This window comes from Cyclopterus lumpus, chromosome 20, assembly GCF_009769545.1.
Source record: "Cyclopterus lumpus isolate fCycLum1 chromosome 20, fCycLum1.pri, whole genome shotgun sequence".
NCBI lineage: Eukaryota > Metazoa > Chordata > Actinopteri > Perciformes > Cyclopteridae > Cyclopterus > Cyclopterus lumpus.
The window spans coordinates 10,906,651-10,928,321 of NC_046985.1; the positions used below are offsets into that span (position 1 = coordinate 10,906,651).

A 21,671-nucleotide genomic window follows, 5' to 3' on the forward strand; every position below is an offset into this window, starting at 1 on the left:
TTTTATGTTTTATTTTCATGCAGTGGTTTGTGTGGGATTGATATTTAGTTTTTCATTTTTCTGTTGCACAATGCTGCATTCTGGGTGGTTTTCTGCAGCATTGTTCTTGCCTAGGTTCATGCACTAGAACGATTATCCCAAGTCAGGTGCAGTGTCCCACACAGGTGACAGAAGTTGCAATATGAAAATGTAAAAAGGAATTACTAAAAGCTATTGGTAATTACTAAAACCATTTTTTTTGCTCCTTCATTTCACATTCCACCTCCATGATTATAACTTTAAAGGCCATGTTGGCCCTGGGAACAATTCATTTCTGCACACACACACTTGTAAATGCTGCAAGCATAAACTAAAAGGTCTGTATTATGGATTTTCTATTTTTAATCTTCTTTCTAAAAGAGGGCAGTTTTATCCTATTTTCATTTTATGGCATATTTAAAGTACATTGGTATCGTCTCCACTAAAGTCGAGTAAAACTCTTATCTCCCAAATAAAAGAGACGGATTAATCGTTTGTTTACTTTCCGCTATCTCCCAGCCTGTCGTGATGCGAACAGACACCCTGTCAGTTCAGCCATTGTTCTGAGGACGTTGTTTACGAGCCTGGGTGTGCTGCCAGATGCTGCATTGTAATTGAAAGGAAACCGTCTGGACTCTCCTTCCTCCTCCTCCTGCTGCTGCTGGCACTTCAGGAACGTTAGCTCTAAGTGGAACTTTACTGGCTCATTTATGTATACAGTCGTTTGTTAGTTCCCTCTGTTTCTGCACATATTCTCTCTTTATGACACTATATTTCACTCCTCTTAATCCCTACATTGAATATGCAATTTGCCAAAGGATTTTCTGATTTCTTATGACTTCAAGTGGTCCCATCAAACCATATTGTTTAACTCTACGTTCAGTGGTCTAATTTACACCTAGACCTAAGAGTGGTGGGATTGTTAGAGCTCTGCGAGATGTTGAGTATATTTAGTTTTTCCCAGAACCTGTGATACATTACTTCATTTTTTGGTTTCTTCCCTGGTGGTCAATCAAGTAAAAAACATGTCTGTACATCCACAATACTTCCTCCTTTGCTTTGAAGAGAGCACAGTCATTGTTTGCATGACTACAGCATGTCTGTGGTCAAGAAAAACGTACACAGATTGATTGATTTATGATTTTTGAGAATCTCGCAGTCATTTAATTTCAGACATTTCAAAAGGTGACACACCACTTTTAGAGTAAGTAAACTTAGAACACTCATCGCAATAACAAAGTTTATCAGAGTCAAATTATAACTAATCCATGACCTTCAAGCTGACTCTATCCACCTGTCTCTCCAGCAGCTGGAGGATAGTGAGACAGAAAATAGTCTCTTGGCACCCAGGTGGAGATGTTGAAGGCTCACCTCCAGGGTGCAGAGCAGCAGATTGCCTTCTAGGTAGGAAACGGTGGGTGAACTCTCTGGATACAGGGACCAAAGAGAACAAGTCTCTGGGGAAACACCACCAAGCTCCAGAAAGAAGGGAGCTTGAGACTGGACAGTTTGAGGAAGATGAACAAGGACAGTAGGGAGAAGGAGTCCACATCCACCCTAGGCTCCTCCATCTCAGTGGCTGGGGGCTTCATGTTCCTTGCTGTATCAGTGCTTCGACTTCCTCCTACACTTTAGAGACTGGTTTACCTTTTACTGGTTTAACATATTTAAGAGCCATAGTAGTGAGCATGGCCTCTTTTTTGTGATATTTAAATCAATAGGTGTAACTTCAATAACTCCCTCTAGTTCACTATATTTATCTATTTTATTTGAGCATCTGAAATTATGTTCCACAAAAAAACAGTTACGAAACAAAAATGATTTGCTTGTCATAACAAAATAAAAAATAAAAAGAATTCCATGCACACTCACTCAGACACCCTTGCAGATGTAGACCACCACTGTCGTCTGTGTGGTTACCATGGCGATATCGAGCCATTTCCTCCTCCTCAACCCTGAGTGGCGGAATAGCAAATCTTTATGGACATGGGAGAGATGATGGTCATGAGGAGAAAATACACAAGTTCGACGTGAGGAGGAATGTATTGGATTAAGACACACACTGACTTTCCATCATCTCTGTAATGAAGCACTGCCATTCAGGGCCAATTAAAGACAAAGGCACCCCTCTGTTGTGTCACACTACTCATTGTGTCACTGCTGCCCTGTTATATGTAACTCATGGATGAACAGCAGGCACTAGTGGAAAGAATGACAAACAAAACCATGAGGTGGTGCCTCCCTTTAGTGATCACTGTCATTTTAGGAATGCTGTAAAGATAATTAATCCGGAGTGGTGCTTAAAATATTGCATCTGGCTTTTCAAATACACGTTATCCTTTGTTAATATGTCAAATGCGATATTTCAGACACCACTCCTGATTTAACATATTTACAGATTACAAGTCGAGTCTATACTAATGCATCATACTGAGCTTAGTCAGCAATGTAATCCTAGCTGTCAGATAATGTGATGAAAAAGTAAAATCTTTTGCCTTGGAATCCAGTTGGGTAAAAGTACAAAATAGTGTAAAACAGAAATACTTTAAGTTGCAAATGCTCCAAAAGTGTGAGTGATTGTACTTCAGTAAACATACTGAGCTACCTCTGACCACTGCATCTGACAAAAGAAATGAAATGAAAGAGCTAATGAAATGATGTTTAGTACATTTTCCTGCTGATGCATGATACGCATACAGGACTGTTTGCTGCAGTCTGCGTTCGAATGACTGACAGGTGACAGCAACACTTCTTTTGGCCACCTCACAGATGGACATTTTGCTGACAGACTGTTGTGACAGAGGTTGACGCTGCAATGTAAACATTGAGCTGGAGTCGGTGTGCGATGAATTAACCCGATACCGGTCCTCAGGAGCTTTCTTACTCTGTACAATTGTTACAGCTTCGTTCTCGTCTGTATGTGGTTCTTGTGAGGCGGCGCACGTTCTCTGACAGCAGTCCTTTTGTGTCTCCGTTGTCCTGAGCTGCTGCAGGTAATTTCCCCGCCTATTGTCACCTTCCACACTCCCAGGAACTATAATTCAGCTCTAACCAAGCGAGAACAGTACAGCGCTGTCGAACACCGCTTCAGTCAGCCTGAGACAACTCTTGGAGTGAAGGACGGATGGAGCGTGTAATGGTTTAGGGACTTGTTGACACTGCTGCGACTGGGAGGACTGGGCCTATGGATGGAGAGGGTGGTACGAAGCTACTGTTTCGGCAGATTTTGCCTGAAGTTAGGTATGTGGAAAAATATATAAAAGAATGTATTTTCTGGTTGAGTTACAGCTCGTCACTACATATCACTGTGAAGTAATGTGAGAGTTTGTGATTGGCTTACAGGCCCTGCACTAAGACTTTGCAGTGCTTTGACAAACAGCAGTTCATCTTGCAGTGAAGCTGAAATAGTATAACATATTTGACAGCTGTCTGTGTTACTGCTGCTGTCAAGGGTAAAAGGAAAAGAAAATGCCAGCTTGTTTGATTGTGATGCATTTGTTTTTGTTTGCCTGCCTTTATGTATACTTTCATGTGTTGGGCCCATTAAACCCCCCCTGAAATCATTTTGATAAAGCGTATTGCTCTTATATTTGAAACTTGTGTATTTTGATAGGTATACTTGTGAGAAATACCAAGAATGAATCCAATGGCAACATTGTGGTGTAGAAGAGCGATCGCTGTGTATTCCTGCTGGTGTTACAGTTAGCTATGGCAGACATCGGTGAGTGGTTCTGGCTGCTCGAAGGTGGTTCGCACCACCCTGAGCATTCAACAGGAGTGGCAACAGGAGATTAATGATAGAGGCGAGGGGACCTGCCAATTCAGGAGTCATGGAGTTTGGTTGTGGTTGTGTTTTGTCAGCAGCAGGGGCTGAAGCTTTGGAACAGGGCCTGGGTTTGGGATAGGTTTGGTTTGGTTTGGTTTGGTTTTGGCTCTGGTTTGTGGATGGAAATTAGCTAAAGTAGGGACCAGAGGTGGAACCGGAGCCAGACTGCTCTTTGTGTTTTGTCTGGAGCAGCCATGTTTAAGAGTGGGTATGGTCTGTGGTCAGGGGATGAAATGGAAAAATGTACCTGGAGTGTGTGCAGTTAGAGGACTCCCTTCATTCCAGTGTTGTATTCTACCTTGGTAGTCTGGCAAAACCCTCTCGTGCTTGCTCCGTCTGACAGTATGTCTTCCTAATAAGCTGCACGTACATTTACACTCTTCATTTTAACAGCTGGACCATGAGCAGGCACACAATAAATGCAAACCACAAGAGAGATGTCTAACAGGAGTTAATGGGCCACTAAGGGAATATGTGGTTTTGAAGGCGGAGATATTACAACTACTCCACCTTCTCTGGGATTTCACAGCTCTTTAAAGTAGACCTGTCTCAGAATTATAATAACACATTTTTCATTTTGAATGATATGAATGTCCCTTTGCTGTAACTCTAGAGTTTTAAGTTTGTTTGAAAAAGACACAACATAACTCACAAGAGGCCTGGTCTGAATAAGCTATAAAGAAAACGGCACACGACACGGTGATGCTCATGTGCACTGACAATATGCCTATGATATGTGCCAGCTTGTGACAACTTTGAAAGGCAAAGGGAATTATCATTTTCTTTCAACTGTCATGTTGTTTCTTATTGTGTTTTTTTTTTAATGCACAATAGGGAAAGGCACCAAGAAGAAGACAAAACACATAAAATTGACAAAATGACAAAATGGAGTTGGGAATACAAGGGTACAAAAAAGGGGCTTGTTCAGTGACATTGTGCACAGTGTAACCTACTTTTAATGTGACAACAGTGTAAAGGAATATGCAGTTACATTATTATGGTATGATATGAGCTGAATATTTGCATCTCTGTGACAGCCGTCAGTTTGAAGGCTTTCATCCTCAGACTTAATTTGTCTCTCTCTCCACCCCTTTAGAAAGCAGCGTTCACGAGGAAAGCAACGACAACGATGGCAGCATCTGTGGCAGCGACTCCGCCTTCTACAAACAGAGTGAAGGTGAGAGATGAACGGCAGAGTTTTTGTGGCAGTGCAGACGGCTAATTTCAGCCACAATTTCAGTATAATCAACGTTATCTTTGACACTTTAGAGACGTTTCTTGCCTGCTGTGTTAGCCCAATAAAAAAAAGAAGCCTGCATTTCTCCTCTTTTCAATTTTATTAAAAGGTTGAGCTGTTATGTTTATTGCACATTAATTGTTGGGGTGGAGGAGGGCTGGATGCCACATCAGTGCTACACAACACTTACAAGAGTTGAAACACAGAGCAATGGTTCTTGTTTGATCATTAAACTACACATATACTACATATATTACAATTCACACACATAAATCCACAAGATACACATAAAACCAGTGACATGCCGCCTTGAACAAATGCACTCACACGCACAGAAAGAATTATAGCCTCCTACACACCGCAGACAACACATTTAGACACACATGCACATGCCACATGCCATTGACTGTGCAAACACAGCCCTTCATACGCAAATACAAATTGCAAACAACCACATTAGACCCAATCTAAATGATGAAGCTTATTTAAATTGTTTGCCAGTAATAATGAGTTGTTTATGCAACGAGATATACAATTTAGATAATGGCCGATCTTTAGAAGCCCACAGACAGAAACTGCATGTGTGTGTGTGTGTGAGGGTCTGTGTTTCCATTAAACTGTGCTCTTCAAATGGACAGTTTATTCTACGTTACGAAGTTCTCCATCTATTTTTAATGGCACTTGTATAACACTGTCCATTACGATGGCCCAAAAAGTATAAAAGTATACACATTAATGCAGTAGAACCAGAGATATCATGTTCTCCTTCTTCATCAAAACCTGCCACCTACATTACCCATCATGCAACTCAACCGGCAACAGTCTGATCAGAGATTGAAGGGAGCGGCAGGAATTTGTGTTAGGGGACGAAAAGGTTGTTACACAGCAGAAATATCTCAGAAATGTTTATGTGAGGCTTGTGTGTGTGATATCAGGACACAGTATGGCCGAGACGCTCACAGTCGCCCTGCGTGTCGCTGAGGAGGCGATAGAGGAGGCCATCGCTAATGCAGAGGAGTTCAGTGACAGCTTGGTGAGACACTCCTCTGTTTTCTTCCTTCCTTTCTCATTCTGGCGCCCTCCTCTCTTCTCCGTTTGCCCCTCTTTTCTATCCCCGCTTTCTCTGTCATGGCCTCTTACGTCTCTCTCAGTATCAGCGGGGTGCAGTCATGGTTTCTGTCTGTACAGACTCTGCTAGTAATTCAGTCACTTTGAACCGTGTGTGCGTGTGTGTGTGTGTGTGTGTGTGTGCGTGTGTGTGTGTGTGTGTGTGTGTGTGTGTGCAGGAGAAGCAGAATGAGGCTCGGTATCTACAGGACCACAAAGATGAGCTCATAGAGGAACTTGCCACAACAATTGTACAAAAAGTAGGTTGAGTACGTTTGTTTATTTTTCCCTTGTATGTGAATGCTTGAATGAGCTAGGTCCCACCTCTGTCTTCGTTTTTGACAGTTTGACTAGCTTGATTAGTATGTTTAATTAAAAAATGCCACAGGAAAACAAAGAACGAAAGCTCTTTTCTTCTTTTGACATTGAGAACACATAAAGAGCCATTTGAGAAAAGGACATCTTTTCGTAAAGTAAAGTGTGCCGTTATGTGATTGCTTTCCAGTTATAATTAACAGTGGTTGGCCATCAAGTCTTTCAATGTGAAATGAAATATTACAGATTTTAGCTTTGTTTTTAGGATGACGGTGCATAATATTGCATTCAATTCTGTATTATTGGTTTTAAAGTTTCATTATAGCAAATTATTCATGCCTAAGTGTAGACGTATAATGCTCTCGTGGGATTGCATTGTCATTTTCCAATTTGCAATTCTTCTTCTTTTTTCTCAATTTTATAAAGCTTGCTTTATTCTTTCACACCTCACAGCTTTCTCACTTTTTCTAATTTCACGTTCTCCTTCTGCCTCTTTTCCTTCCCAGATCATCCAGAGGAGGAAGCGTTCAGAGATGCAGACAGAGTATGACTTTGTCTGGCCTCAGACTCAGTCCCTGATCCAGCCCAGTGAACTCCCCTCTCCGTCTGAGCCTCAAGCTTCTTCCATCGGACCACAGGACCCCCTCAAAACCTCCTACTCTCTCTGGGTCAGTCTCTGCCTCCACTCAATCTCTAAAAAGAACAAAAAACAAATGCCATCCATGTCTGCTGCAGTCCAAATAAAAGTGCAGCGTCGGGTGTAGACATGTTGAGCGTTGGCCAGAAGCATTTGTTCTTCTATCGTGCACCATGTGTTTAAAGAGCGCTGGTTTGGTGTTCTCACTTCATTTCACAGCACACAGTATAATCTTCCTCTGTCTGTGTTCTGGTATGTGTTCCACTGGGTGGACCAGCCGCCGGCTGAGAGTTTGCCAGGTTTAAAAGACACAGGAATGTTGTTTTTGGCCGAAAATCCCTGTAACTCTTTAGTAGCACCGGTCACATATATGTGGTGACGATGTGGGCTGGTTGAGCATTGCATTTTGGTCTCTTTCTTTTTCTAATGATCTTGTAGCTGTTGTATTGAAAGCCAGCAGTGAGGGGTTTGACTCACATGAAATGTTACACATTTAATTATTATTAGCAGTATTAACATCCTCATGATGTGTAGTTTAATAGATTATAGATTATACTCCAACAAAACACATATAAACATTAAAGGAACTCATTTAGAGAATTGCTTGGACTTGGCAGACACGCTCTTTAGGTTTGAGTAAAGCATTAGAAAAATTGCAAATATGAGCCAATCGAGAAGAAGAAAATCCAAAGTTTACCTGTTTCACTAAATGTTCCAGGTTTGAGAAAAGAACCCCCAATGTGTTCACACTCAGGTTACAGGAACACACAGAGATAAATAGCACACACGGTAACACACGCACACAAATCTGCAATGTACGCACACCTGGCAGTGGAGATTTGTCATTGTCCCGTGTGAGAGTAAAGCATCAAAGCTGCGCTCCCCTGACATCGCCGTTCTGTTACCCACTGTTTCACTCAGCGAAGATCAAATACGAGGGGATACCCCTCAGCTGCTCGGCCCGCCATGGGACGGGCTCTGTTTATCAGCACTCTGCAAACACACTCACTGAGACTCTATGCACGCAAATGCACTCTAAAGTCTGTGCTGCCTTAATATTGATCCTCTGGGTAATCTTAATGGTGCACCCCACCTGATCTTGTTTTTTCTACCATTTTTCTGTCACCTACTAGACAGCTCGGTCTATACTTGAACATACACGTCAGTCCTTTCACTTTAGTGTGTTCGTCCACCTGAATCAGTTTTAAACACCCTCTATATTGCTCCTTTCATTCTCAGTGGAGCAGCCTCAAAATCTACATCATATAGACATACAAAGTTTTGATTCACATATAACAACAGGGGTCCTGTTTAATCAAACCATATTCTAACCAGAAAACCTTATCCTAGACTTAGTCCTTTGCCATGAAAGGACTGGCGAAATGTATTTATCATTTATTTAATAATCATGCATTAACACACACACACACACATACGCACGCACATACACACACACACACACACACACACACATGCACACCTACACACATACACACACACACACACATAAAGAGAGACTTTCAGAGCCTCTGCTGTTATTTTGTTGTTTTCTAGCTCCATCTGCTGATGAGGTTGCTGACTCACAGTCACAGTTGACCGGAAGTGGACTAGCCAAATGGGCCAAGTGCTCACCTTTTATATTATGTAATTACTATAGATGGATATCATATGGAATATGTGACCTGTGTGGCCACTGTGCTGTTGCCTCTGCCAAAGCAGTAATAACCCGTCTATAGCACCTGCTCAGACTCAAGTACAAAATGCTCCAAAATTAAGACAACAACTTCAAACAACTTCCTCATTGAAGCTTCTTTGAGTAGTCAGAAGAGTTGTGAGTCTAAACGTTATATATTTCAGCATTTTTGTTGCTCACAAATCCTATTTGTGTGTGTGTGTGTGTGTGTGTTTGTGTGTTGCTTGCAGCGGTCACGGTCAGCATTCTCACTCACCAGTGACGACTCCCCAGAGAAGGGTCCAGAGGAGGAGGGTGCTGGAGCGGGCGGTGGCTTGCAGGACTACGCTTCTCTGAAGAGGGAGGTCAAGGCCAAGTCCCTACCCAGCTGGAAGAGTGTTGACCGCCTGGACAACTCCAGTAAACATCATACTCACAGACTCTGTTTAATGTCCAGTTAGCGAGTCAGTTTTTCTTTGATTCCTCCTTTTTTTCAGATGCAGATGGAATTGTGTATCCTATTTGATATTCACAATGCATTGATTAAAGCAGTTCCTGCTATATACTGTATCTTAATGATGCAGTGCATAAGAGCGTAATGTAATGTATAAACAATGATTGGGTTCTATTTACTGCTTTACTACCATTTTTAAATGTCATATAATGTCTTAATAAGTTTTATAACTTTAAGTTATGCTGCACCAAAACACTCATCCCTGATGGCTATTTTGCCAAAAACATGGCTAAATACAGTGCTCCTGCTGTTGCATGTTGCCTCTGTGACTCTAACAGAAGTCAAGGGCACAGAGCCAATGCCAAATGTACCGGTGGAACCAGGAGTTAGTTTCTCTAAACTGTTCATGTTCTCCAGGTGCATCCTCAGTGCTCCAGAGCCCAGACGGTAACTGGATCGCTCTGCATAGCTCACAGCTGTCTCGGCCCAGCCTGCTAACCAAGAGGAAGAGCCTGGTGTTCAGCGTGCTGGAAAAGGAGTCTGGCGTTGTGTCAGCTTACGACGAGATGGGATCCGACTCCGAAGAGAACGACGAAGGTGGCTGGGGCGCAGCGCTGCGACAGTTCCGCCGCAAACTGTCCGATGAGACTTACTACACAGACTCGCAGCACGACCCGGAGTGGACGTACACCCAGCACCTCCCCATCACCTCACCGTCCTCCGGCCAGTACACCAACACAGAGACTCTCAACTCTGACTCGGAGGCCTCATCAGTGCTGTCGGCATGTCCTCGCAAACCGCCTCACAACGTGCTGAGGAGGAAAGGGCCGCCGGACACACACCTGCACCCTCCTCACCAGCCGCTCTACCACCAACACCAACACCTTCACCAGAACCTCTCTCCGTACCCACTCCACTCAGAGGCACTGGACGTCAACTTTAACCCCAAGGTGAGAAACTTTGGATTGTCTTATGGAAATAATGTGGCTTATATTATTAGATGAGATGAATTTACTCTGAACTTGAGAGTAAATGAGACTCAGTCTGTGTCTCATTATGTAGCAGACTGAACATGGAACAACTCTAAGAAAAAGTACTAATACTACAAAAATACGCAATTATAAGTAAAATCATGTTCAAATAATTTACCAAATTATCCTTTTCTCCTTGGCTCTTTTGTTTGAAATATTATAATATAATTAGATTCAATTATTGTTTTATCCCCTTTATATCCAGTTAGTAGTCCAATAATTCTGCCCAAATCTGTTAAGTTCTTTGGACTTTTCTCTGAACGTTGCTCTTTTTGTGAATTGGATAATTTCAACTCTGTGTGCCTTGAACCGCTATTTTTAATACAATTATTTAAAAAATCTTGAGGCAACATTTTTTGTATGTTTTTTTCTATAATCTTATTCTGAAATATAACCAGTAACTATAGCTACCAGATAAAGGTAGTGGAGTAAAAGGTACAGTATTTCCCACTGAAATGTTGTCAATTAGAGGGATAAAGTAGCAAGTACGAGTACCTCATAACTGCACCTGTCTGTTCCCAGGTGATGGGAGACAGCAGCGAGGCTGAGGAGAGGCAGAGTGATCCGGTCAGAAGATCACGGCGACGCAGGAAAAGCAAGAGAGAGTCATCAACAGAGCAGAGCAGACCTGGAGGCCAGAGCTACACGCAGTCCATCTACCCCTTAGTGCAGGTAAGACTTCTCCCCTGCAGTTGTAACTAGTGTTAGTCAGTGTCTTTAAATTCCCACGTGTGAGAAATGTAGTGTAAAACAGTGTTTACCATTGGGAGGCTGATGTGATATGTGATGCAGTTTAGGCTCACTCATCGGTTCAGCTATTCTTGTTTGTACTCTTTTTTTAAATGATGAGGATTTGATGTTTGCTAACAGAGTTTGTATTTATGTCCCTTTGTCTCTCCAAAAAAGGAGAACAGTGGTTTTCTACTCAACGCCCTTCTGAAGAGGGGTTTAAGTCAGGAAGAGTCCGTACCTGACACTATGCCAATGGCCACAGCTGCAACCGACGCCTTCAAATTAGATGCCATGACACCCGAGCCAGAGGACTTGGACACAGTGGCCCAACATTCTTTGGCCCCCAGCCCTCCACAGCCCCACTCTCTGGCTCCAGGGTCCCAGCACTCGCCCAGCGGTTCAGGGCCAGGAGGCCCTTTAGAAGAGGAGTTACGATCCAGACTCAGCCAGCTGGTCAGCCGTGCCAAAAGCAAAGACAGCAGCTCATCTGAGGATGAGTGCACAGAGCGGCCCGTGGACAAACAGTCAGAGAAAGAAAGCGATGGACAGAAAGAGAAGTCGCAGCCAAAAGACACTGAAAGAGAAAGGCAGAAGGGAAGTGACAGATTAAGAGACGGGACCAGCGCTAAGGAAATAGAGAAAACAAGTGAAACAGTGGAACAAGTGAATGGACAAGAGGTGGAAAGAAGTGAGAGACTAATAAAGAGTCCTTCAATGAGAGAGGAAGGAAGAGTTAGGGAGAGGAGGTTAGAGATAGGAGTGGAATGTTTGGAAGAGTGTGGAGATGACCAGGAGCATAAGGGAGGAGATAAGAGAGAGCTTAACGGACAAAGTAAGAGACAACATAAAAGAGATGTGAAGAAAGAGACGGGACAGAAACTGGGAGCAAGACGGAGTGGATCCAGCGCAAGTTCGCCTGCTATTACACCTTCTTCCCAGGAGGGGGTGCTGTCAGACAACCCGGTAAGGAGGATAGAAGCAAGTACAGTAGATTTGTGTGCACCACTCATCTTCAGCTTTAGGTGTCGTCTTTCTGCCTTTTGACATTTATTTATTTTTCTTTCTAACCCTCGAAAAGTCCCACCTACCTCTCTTGATTTATATGACAATCACTGCTGTCCTTCTGTGTCCCTCATTCTGTGTTTTCCCTTTTTTCTCTGTGCTTTTGTGTGTGTGTGTGTGTGTGTGTGTGTGTGTGTGTGTGTGTGTGTGTGTGTGTGTGTGTGTGTGTGTGTGTGTGTGTGTGTGTGTGTGTGTGTGTGTGTGTGTGTGTGTGTGTGCGTGTGGTGTGCGTGTGTGTGTGTGCCTGTGTGTGCGCATCAGGAGGGACAGAATGACTTGGAGCAACAGCAGAAGCTTCAGTTGCTCTCCTCTGTCTTACAGCAGGTGAGATATTGGCGAAAGCAAAAGGATTCTGTGGTGCCACGCTTGAGAACATACTTCTGTAATTAAACCTCCATCTTTACAAGCATACAAACATCACATGTATCCACACATACTCACAAAAACATATCCGTGATTTGGTTGACTCTCCCTTTTGCTGTTGGTGTGTTTATTTTCTTCTTTCTAGGTAAGAATGCTTCAGGTCTCGGAAGCTACGGTAGTGAGTAGTAGCAGAACATGTTGTAGCTGTCTTTACATAGAGGAAAGAGGTAACAGTTTAGATGTTCAGCCTTCTGTGCTTTGCAAGGGTTTTCAAGAATCATACTGGAAGACATCCATCACAGAAAAGCTGCAAATATCTTTATTTTTCATTAATAAAAACCTGAAAAGGTCAGAATGCAAAACAGCCACAGGCCTATTGTGTTTTGTGTAAGAAGCAACTCTGTGTTGTTGCTAAAGTTATCACTTTTGTATCCTATGAATGGATGTAGGTCAATTATAAGCTTGTACTAAAACACTTAAATTGTAGTACACAAGATAGTGTCAAGATACATCCATGTATCAAACAAATAAAAATTACATTCTTAAAAAATATATATTTTAAAGTCCCTTAAAAAGATTAACGTAGCAACTCCCAAAATCAACTTTAACAACTAAATTCTGTCATAATTATATGAATAGACAAATTGCATCATGTTCCTAACTCTAAGCAGGTTTTGTGACTAGTGTCTTCATACTAGGAAAGGGACAACATGAACTATAAATACCCAAAGATGTAAGTACACTTAATCTGCATGGTTTAGCTTAAGTGTGCTGTTAATGTATACTGTTGTCTAGCAATACACTGCACAAAGACAATACATGAGATAAATGCTTTCCCTTTGGGAATGTAGATTGATAGTGACTTTCCAGAGTTACAGTTTGAATGACGTGTCATTATTTTCCTGTAAGAATTGTACATTGAATACTATATTGTATACCAACTCCAAACAATGTGAAGTATGACAAAGTGTATACAGTACTTCCCCAATGCTGTATAGACATTATTTTTGAAATTCGGACACAGTTAATGTCTAGATATAAAAAAGAAAATACTGAAATGTACCACATTTCATTAACTTGATGTAGAAGGTACCATCCCTTAGGTTAAAAGCAGTGTTTCAGTATTGATATTTCCACATAGTAAATCCGCGCCATTCATGAGTTTATGGTCAAAAACCCACGCAGAAGGCAGGTCGATAGGCCTGTAAAATACTCACACCGCCGACTCCCTGTCCTGGTGTTACATCCAAAGTGTGTGGGTCGATGTTGGTCATTAGCCGGGCTCATTATAAGGGCTCCTGTGGGTAATGCCTATCTCTCACAATATGTATGACACATTTAGTGTGGTCTATTTTTTCTGATTTTCACAGAGAGAGAGAGAGAGAGAGAGAGAGAGATCAGAACACTGATAGGGACAACGAAAAGAACAGATCTCTGTGTCTGTGCATGTCACACTTAAATCCACACCCAATGCAAGTGTTGCATGAGGTAGGGGTTCCCAATGTAAAGGTCCAATGTTTCTGAAGTATTTGACTTGGCAACACAACAGAGGTCCATAAGTCCTAAGGTGTATCTTTGAAAAGTTTTCGCGGTTTTCTTGTTGACTTCTTTATCTTTTTAGTTTATCTTTCTACATCAGTGTCCCTGTGACTTCCATGTCAGACTATTTGATGACTATTTTGCTGGCCATAGTATCATACTCTTACCAACCATCCATGTTTTTCATGGTTGTCATCCATCGAACAACCCAAGTCACTATATCAGACCGTCCATCTCTGCTTCTCAAGTCTTTTTAAGATCACTCATTAGTGATTTTTTCTTTTTTAAGATAAGAGGTTTGCTGCCTCTCATCTCTCACCCAGTACTGTATCTTGTCCCTGCCTCTCCAGTCGCCACCTTAAAACTCTTCCTTTCACACTGCCTGTCTGGCTGAGAGGGATCAATACGACTCCGGTCCTACTGATCAAAGCTTCAGCCAGTGATTCATTCATTATTGAATTACATCTGTCTCTCTTCACTGCTCTTTTCTTATCTTGCTTACGGTTTTCATCTATTCATTAAACAGCTGCTTTCTTTAGGCTTCCTCCCTATTGAATTATTATTCTTTAGAGACGGCCTGCATTTGGAAACAAGCTTGGATTTGGATGAACAAGCTGCTCCTATTAACTTTGACTGGCAGTAAAACACGATGACAAAACATGATTTTCTGTAAATTATCTTGATATAGTGGGAGATCTCGGCCAACTGATTTGTCCATACTCCTGCACAATAGTTTTCTTTAAATGATTGAACTGTGCAGCTCGAGCACATGACGTGCTGATAAAAACACAAACCTTTTCAGGTTATGCCACGTTAAGTTAATTTGTGCCCTTTAATTTTCAAATGGTGATTTTTAACCCATGTTTTCCCCTAATGATTTTATAATGTCCCACAACTGTGAAATATATATATTTCTCTACTGCATTACGTCCTTTTGCTCCCATCATTGCTGAAAAGGCTTCTCAATACTTTGGCTTTAACAAACCAAACTAACTATACAATCTGTACTGTGTCTGTGTTTGTGTTCTTCATATAAAGCAGAAGTACTCAGCGGCCTCTCTCTGCAGCATCACCACCGAGGTGCTAAAGGTTTTGAATGCTACGAGGAGCTGATTGATGAGGCAGGAGGCGAGAGCTACACCCCATCTGAGTCCATGAGTGCTTCTCCCATCTCCAACAGCTCCGAGACCCGCAAGCTGAACCAGAGGCTGACCAAAATGGAGGAGAATGTAAGGATGTCCTCCCCAATAACAAAAGGTTGTGGAGATTCATTCTTATTGTAAACTGAATGTCGAGCTGGAACTAAATGTTTCCTCGTCCCCTGAAAGGTGTACCTGGCTGCTGGTGCCGTGTACGGGCTTGAGGGGGCGCTGGGTGACCTGGAGCAGTGTGCCCGCGGTATTAAGAGTGGCACCACAGACACAGAGCTGCCTTCCTGGAGGACCAGGTGGCCTAACGCAGCTGCTCAGGTTCAGCACTCTGAACTACAGGTACTGGAGGATGTGTCCCTTTTCTCTAGAGCTGTCTTTATCTTCAGTTGTGCTTGTGCCAAACAGATTGCAAAACAGATTTTATATGTTTAGTGTTGCATTGAATTGTGCTTTTTAAATAAAGTCTGTGTGTCCTTTTAAGATTTCAAACATCGAGGCGAGGATATCAGCTCTGAAAACAGCCGGTTGAATGTGACTGTCTGCAATCATTTCTCCAAGTTCAAGCCAAGGCGAAGGTAACTCACTGCCCCGAGAGAACCCTACAACTATTCTATGCTAACATGTTGACATTAAATACTGTATGTATGACGATGTATGCCCTAATTAAATAACTAAACCTGATACTGAATAAGAACATATGCAAGTTACAATGATTGATGAAGTGTATGATACAGACACTCTGATTACAGCCTCAAACCCTGGACTCATCACGCCATCAAAGGAGGAAGCTTCCAGCCCCGCCACTGAAAGGTACCACACAAGTTTTCATTTTGTACAAAACTTACACACAAAGAAGATGTGTGTGAATGCATAAATAAATGAAATGTAAACAATAAGGAATATCATAGTCTGAACAATGACAAATACAAACCTACACATTTTTTTTGTATTATGTTTTGGTCTAACTAAAGTATATATAGGGCGTAGTGCTTGAAACTAAAATTAAAAACAAAAGTATTTGCTGAAGTTGGATGAGCATACCTTCTGTGTGCAAAACTACTTTCATATGAACCAGAAATGGATTATCTCCAAACCAACACATCATATATCTTCAATTACAGTCAAACTACAGATATTACTTTCAGTCATTACCAAATAATGATACTAATATAGCACATACAATGCACGTCAGAGTGCTTAACAAAAAATGAAAAACAAATAAATACAATAACAACAACAAAAAAAACATTAAATGCATAAAGGCATTTAGAGGAAGCAATACAACAAAGCCATTACAAAAGTAAAAAAGTAAGTAAAAATAACAAATTAAAGGAGAGAGAGCCATGACAAAACCCAAAGACAAAAGAAGGATCCAACCAATGAATAAACATCAAGTTAGACTTACATAGAACAAACCAGAGAATAATTTTGCATTGGCTGCTGTTCATCCTTTTGTACATCCCTCTACTTATCAGACAGGTTAAAGAAAGGTAACGTGAAACCTGTAACCTGTGCTTACTTATACAGTACACACTGTACCTCATCTATGCAAACTCTTCTTTCCAGAATCACTGCTTAACAGCCTTGGGCACACATGCTCTGTGTGTGAAACAAAGACAGCCGGAGATGGGGAGTGAGACAGAGATGAGGGGACCTTTTAGTTAACATCTCACAATTTGCATTTTGTCCTAAAAGAAGAGATTGGCATCTAAATGGGTGTAAAAATGAATACATCTGCTAAAAAGGGACTAAATAACTGAAAAGCTCCATTAGATGTAAAGCAGCCAAATGGAAACAGGCACAGCACAGGCTGTTATATCAACCAACAAAAAGTTGGTTCCTTTTCATGTCAGTGAATGGCCTTTTTCTGTTGGGGCTGTCTTTATTTGCATTTCTGTCTCTTTTCTTTCTTCGGCAGCATTCATACAATAGCGCTGATTCAGGGTGGCTTTATCCTCACAGCTCCAAAGACAGACAGCCGGCAGGACAATGGGGCAAAATCAGTGATCAACACATGTAATCATTATTGATTCCAGCTTCGCATGTCCTTTTTTGTCAATCCATCATACATTATGCTCAAGATGTATGGCTGGGGAGACTGTGCTGCCCTTTAGATACAAGTCGGCTGAATCATATGTTAATAATAGTTTCTTTTTCTGGACAACCTAATCGTTTTGCTCGAGATATCTCTTTAAAAGTCTGATTTGCTAAATGCTTTTTTTTGCATTTCAGAGAAGTTGGAGCCCGAGCAGCAGGTTAAAGTGTTTCGGCCGTAGTTACAGTCAGCAGCACAACGAGTCCCTCAGGCCCACTTTCAGAGCCCCAGGGACGGGGGTCCGTCTCATCCAGTGCCTTGACCCAGTGTCCGCCTCCAGCTGCAGGCCAAGCAGGGGCCAACACCTGCCCCGTGTGACCCACCAAGCACTCAGCCCTCAGCCAGGCACGGTACCCCGTCAGTCAAAAGCCTCACAGAAAGGATGACTCTCTCTTTCCTCTTTCCACTTCATTCTCCATGTTCTCCTCCTCACCACGCACATCATATCAAGCAAGGATGACTCAACAGTCTGTGTCTCTGCCTTAAACATCCGCGAACACTCCTCATGACCCAACTGAAAAAGAATATATGTACAGCAAAAATAACTCATTTACTTTTTTCTATCTGTTTGCAAGAGTATTGTGATTTACTGTATAATGAAGACGTAGAAAAATCATGTGAAACTTTCTGTGATTCAGTGTCCCAAAAAGAGGCTGAGCCGTGTTTTATACTGCATCTTCAGTGAAATGTCTCATCATTTGTACTTGACATGAATGGATCATGCACAGCTTTTTTGGTGTCTGTGTTTTCACACAGACACACACAGCCAGCAGATAGTAATCCTAATTTGGGGAACGATGTTACACCTTTTGAAATTTTAACCATTTTAAGGATCCATGCACCTACCCGAAAGTGTTTAGAAACACAAAGTATCAGGGCCAACATATTTTTAGCTAGATGGCAATAATAGAACACAAAGCACACTTTAAAACGTTGTCAACATCCTCAAATAAAATAGGCAGAAGAAGAATTTTGGTTTATTTTTTTGCCAAGAGTTACATGAGAAGATTGATACCACTGTAACGTCTCCGCAGTGAATACGTAGTATGTTAGCATAGCTTAGCATAAAGGCTGGAAACAATAGAAAAACAGCTGGCTTGACTCTGTTTAAATAGATAGAAATATTAACCAAGCAGCACTTCTAAAGCCCACTGATGAACCAATATATCTATTGTTTAAACGTTTAAACTGTGCAAAAAGGCAGATGTTGTTCAGAGAGAGCCTGGCTAGCTGTTTCCTCTTATTTCAGTCTTTAAGCTAAGCTAAGCAAGTCACCAGTATTTTAGAGTAGAACTACAGACACAAAAGTGGCACCAAATCTATCATCGAACTCTCAGCAAGAAAGGGAAAAAGTGTGTTTCCCATAGTGTCCAACTATTCCTTAAATAAATTCAAGTTATAAAGATTAACTGGAGAAAAGGAAAAAGACAGCCTTAATGTGGAAGCTTTGACATTGAAATTAGTTAAAATAAGGTTTAAACGTCAGATAAACTCGACACAAGTCTTTGTTTGACATTCAGGTTTGATCTGACAGCCTTCCCTCGTGCAGTATTCTTCAACCCAAAGTCATCTTCTTTGTTTACTTTCAAACATTGTGGCCTTTTATTTCAACAAAAAATGTATTCTCATGTGTGAACTTTTGTGTTACATTCAGAAAATCTTGTAAAGATTTTTACATAATGAAGTCTGACGGGCTATATAACAAATGCCATGAAACCATGATTTTGTTACAAGCAATTTATTTTTGTACTTCCTGAACATTTTTATGATATACCACTAAACTATTGCAAATTAAAGGCTTTATTCTCTCCTCAATGGAGCCCTCCTCAGTCAGTCCTATCAGACTCTCTCATGTGTGATGACTCAAAGTGCTCTCAGTCTATGCCTGCATTACATCTGATATTCTGCCAGTAATGACGGTGGTAAATGTTACAAAAGCATGGGTGACGACAAGCATTTTTGGAGTAGCTTGTACGATTCATATTGTATTTGTACTCCTTAAACACTAGATTTGAGAATTCTGCCTTTCATTTTTTTTTTTTTACACTGACCACTTACATTAGTCAGAATCTCAGTTGGATTTCCTCATGGACTGCTTGAATTAAGAGGTGTGATCTTCTGTATGAATGCTCTGCCCCTTCTATTAGTGACCTTTTCATCCCAGCCTTTCACATCTCGGGTTTTGCACATTGATCCTGTACTTTTGTCAATCTTGTTCTGCCGGAGGTGTTGATGTATAAAAGCATGTTTGTGATTTTATCAAAATGTATGTAAAATTTCCCACAAGAAGCACAGCCACAAGGGTCCAATCATCAGTGTCCTGTATTTTTCTAATGTAAAAAGAATAATAATAATCTCATCACAGAATCTATTAATATATGTATATGTGTGAAAAGATGAATATGATATAGAATATTATGTGTATTGCCCAATCATAGTTGACCAATCTTTCAGTGTTGTGTGCAAGAGACTGTGTATAATTGTCATGACTTGTAGGGCTGGATTCACACAGGAAGTCTAATATAATATGTAACTGTGTCCCAGATATTCACACAGAACTAAAAACAGATGTTACTTTTGTTCCTGTTTAAATCCAGTGTGAATGATACGATGAGGTTCACTGTGCACAGCTCCACAGGCGGGCCATTCAATTTAACGTGCAATCGTTTGTTGCAATCCATTTGTTGGGAAAAATACTAACAAGCAAAAAATACAGTTTCTCTATGTGCCACAGCACTCCGAGACAAAAATGTATTATGAAATGAATAAAAATTGTAAAAGTAAAGCTTTCCTTTTTTGAAAGAAATTTTTTGTTTGTTTTGCACCTGCAAATACAGAAAGGCTACAGACAAAGTGACGAACAGATATAATCACAACATCCTGGTTTATTAATCAATATAGAATGCATTTGTATGTACAGATATCAAGGATCCTATCAACCAAGGCCTCACAACAGACACCAGAGAGAAATACAGGTAAGAGCTAGAGCAAACAAGTTTATCAACTCAATCAAGATTTTAAAAAATGAAGACACTCTAGAGTTTGTAGATGAAGGGAGTAGGACTTGCTGTCACGGTAACCAATCCCTGTCTTCCCCATCCAGCACTTTCCCGAAGTTGTCCTTGTTTCTGAGGCTGTTGAGCAGCAGCCCTAAAGTCAGGAGGACAGGCTGCACCCCTCTGCTGCCCAGAGCCTCCACGCTGCTGTGCCTCTTCCCGAAGCGCCCGATGGGTCTCACCCCACGCCCCACGTACCAGAATGGGTCTATCTCTGGACCTGGACACCAGACCAAGAACATTAATGGAGCTAATTATGTGTACAATAATATCAGATGTTTACCTTTGAGTGAAAATAAGTCATGTGGTCCTAAAAAACTAAAAAATATGTTGTCTTTGTTTTTTGTCTCTAGTTTCTTTTGTAAGTGTTAATATAGATTAGCACAATGTGAACATTAGATTATTTTCTAAACTGATTTGATGCATTCAGGAACTATATGGAGAAATGATTTTGAAGTCATTGTGGTATAAGTACAAATACAAATGGATATATTTACGGTGTATTACTGTAGCATGGTAAAGTATGAAGAACATAGTATCACAAAACTTCTGTTCAATATATAATAAATCATTCAAAATACATTAATATGCACATATCACTGGGACCACTGTACAATACAAATAAATACAGTAACAAAATAATACCACACATAGGGGATAAGGATATTCTTCATCGTAAGCGAACGTGTTGAGCATCGTCCTTTAAATCAAGATGGCTTATTTGAATCCAGTAATTGCAACACAAACAGTCTATTGACAACCTACTCGTTTCTAGAAGTTAAATCTAATAGTGAAGAAGAAGGATGTTTTCAAGTATCTTACAACAAATCCCTACGGGAATAAGAAGTAGAAGAAAGTCACTGAACTCACCACTAAGAGCCAAAAGCAGACCATAAACATTCTGTATATTCTAAAATATGTCTTACCGTTTTTCTGTCTGTCTTCTTAAGTCTCACAAGTCTCCCTCTGGTTACAATAAACACACAAAACCACGTCTTACTTCTGTTGTCGACATTGTGAACAATGTGGAAGTCGTGCTTCACCGTGGCGCTGTGAGCGCAGCTGAAGCTGGAGGAGACGAGGAGGAGCAGCGCCAGAGCTGCGGGCAGCCAGCGGCTCGTCAGGACGCAGTGCCGGACACACGGCAGCATGCTGTAGTACCTGAACGCACCCGAGAGGATCCGGACGGATGGTCAGTAAAATATCACTCACCGTTTAATTAAGGACACTGAAAACAGAAAGACTCGTGAAACAAAGCCAGCAGAAAAAAAGCAGAAACTGATACAATTAGACTTTTAAAAATATCTTAATGTCATAGAATCATAGAAGGAAATTATGTATAAGAGATGAACAAATACCATGATATTGGATTAAAG

At 41.2% G+C, this 21,671-nt stretch overlaps 2 protein-coding genes across 2 annotated transcripts in view; one reads left to right on the forward strand and one right to left on the reverse strand.

Annotated features, from left to right (window-relative positions):
- myrip (myosin VIIA and Rab interacting protein) overlaps positions 1-17,420 on the forward strand; it is an 80,864-nt gene extending 63,444 nt beyond the window's left edge. The window contains 16 exon segments of the mRNA XM_034560406.1: positions 4,941-5,021; positions 6,017-6,114; positions 6,368-6,448; positions 7,010-7,171; positions 9,064-9,232; positions 9,684-10,216; positions 10,820-10,969; positions 11,204-11,992; positions 12,353-12,415; positions 15,032-15,092; positions 15,095-15,222; positions 15,322-15,483; positions 15,626-15,668; positions 15,671-15,718; positions 15,892-15,954; positions 17,377-17,420. Coding sequence (XP_034416297.1) covers positions 4,941-5,021; positions 6,017-6,114; positions 6,368-6,448; positions 7,010-7,171; positions 9,064-9,232; positions 9,684-10,216; positions 10,820-10,969; positions 11,204-11,992; positions 12,353-12,415; positions 15,032-15,092; positions 15,095-15,222; positions 15,322-15,483; positions 15,626-15,668; positions 15,671-15,718; positions 15,892-15,954; positions 17,377-17,420 — 2,675 coding nt within the window.
- A 2,774-nt stretch (positions 17,421-20,194) lies between these two features.
- prlh2 (prolactin releasing hormone 2) lies at positions 20,195-21,446 on the reverse strand. Its single transcript, XM_034560731.1, has 2 exons — positions 21,296-21,446; positions 20,195-20,515 (listed from the first exon to the last, which is right to left on the reverse strand). Exons 1-2 carry the CDS (start codon positions 21,444-21,446, stop codon positions 20,310-20,312), a joined length of 357 nt encoding a protein of 118 aa, XP_034416622.1. The 3' UTR covers positions 20,195-20,309.
- Positions 21,447-21,671: the final 225 nt, after the last annotated feature.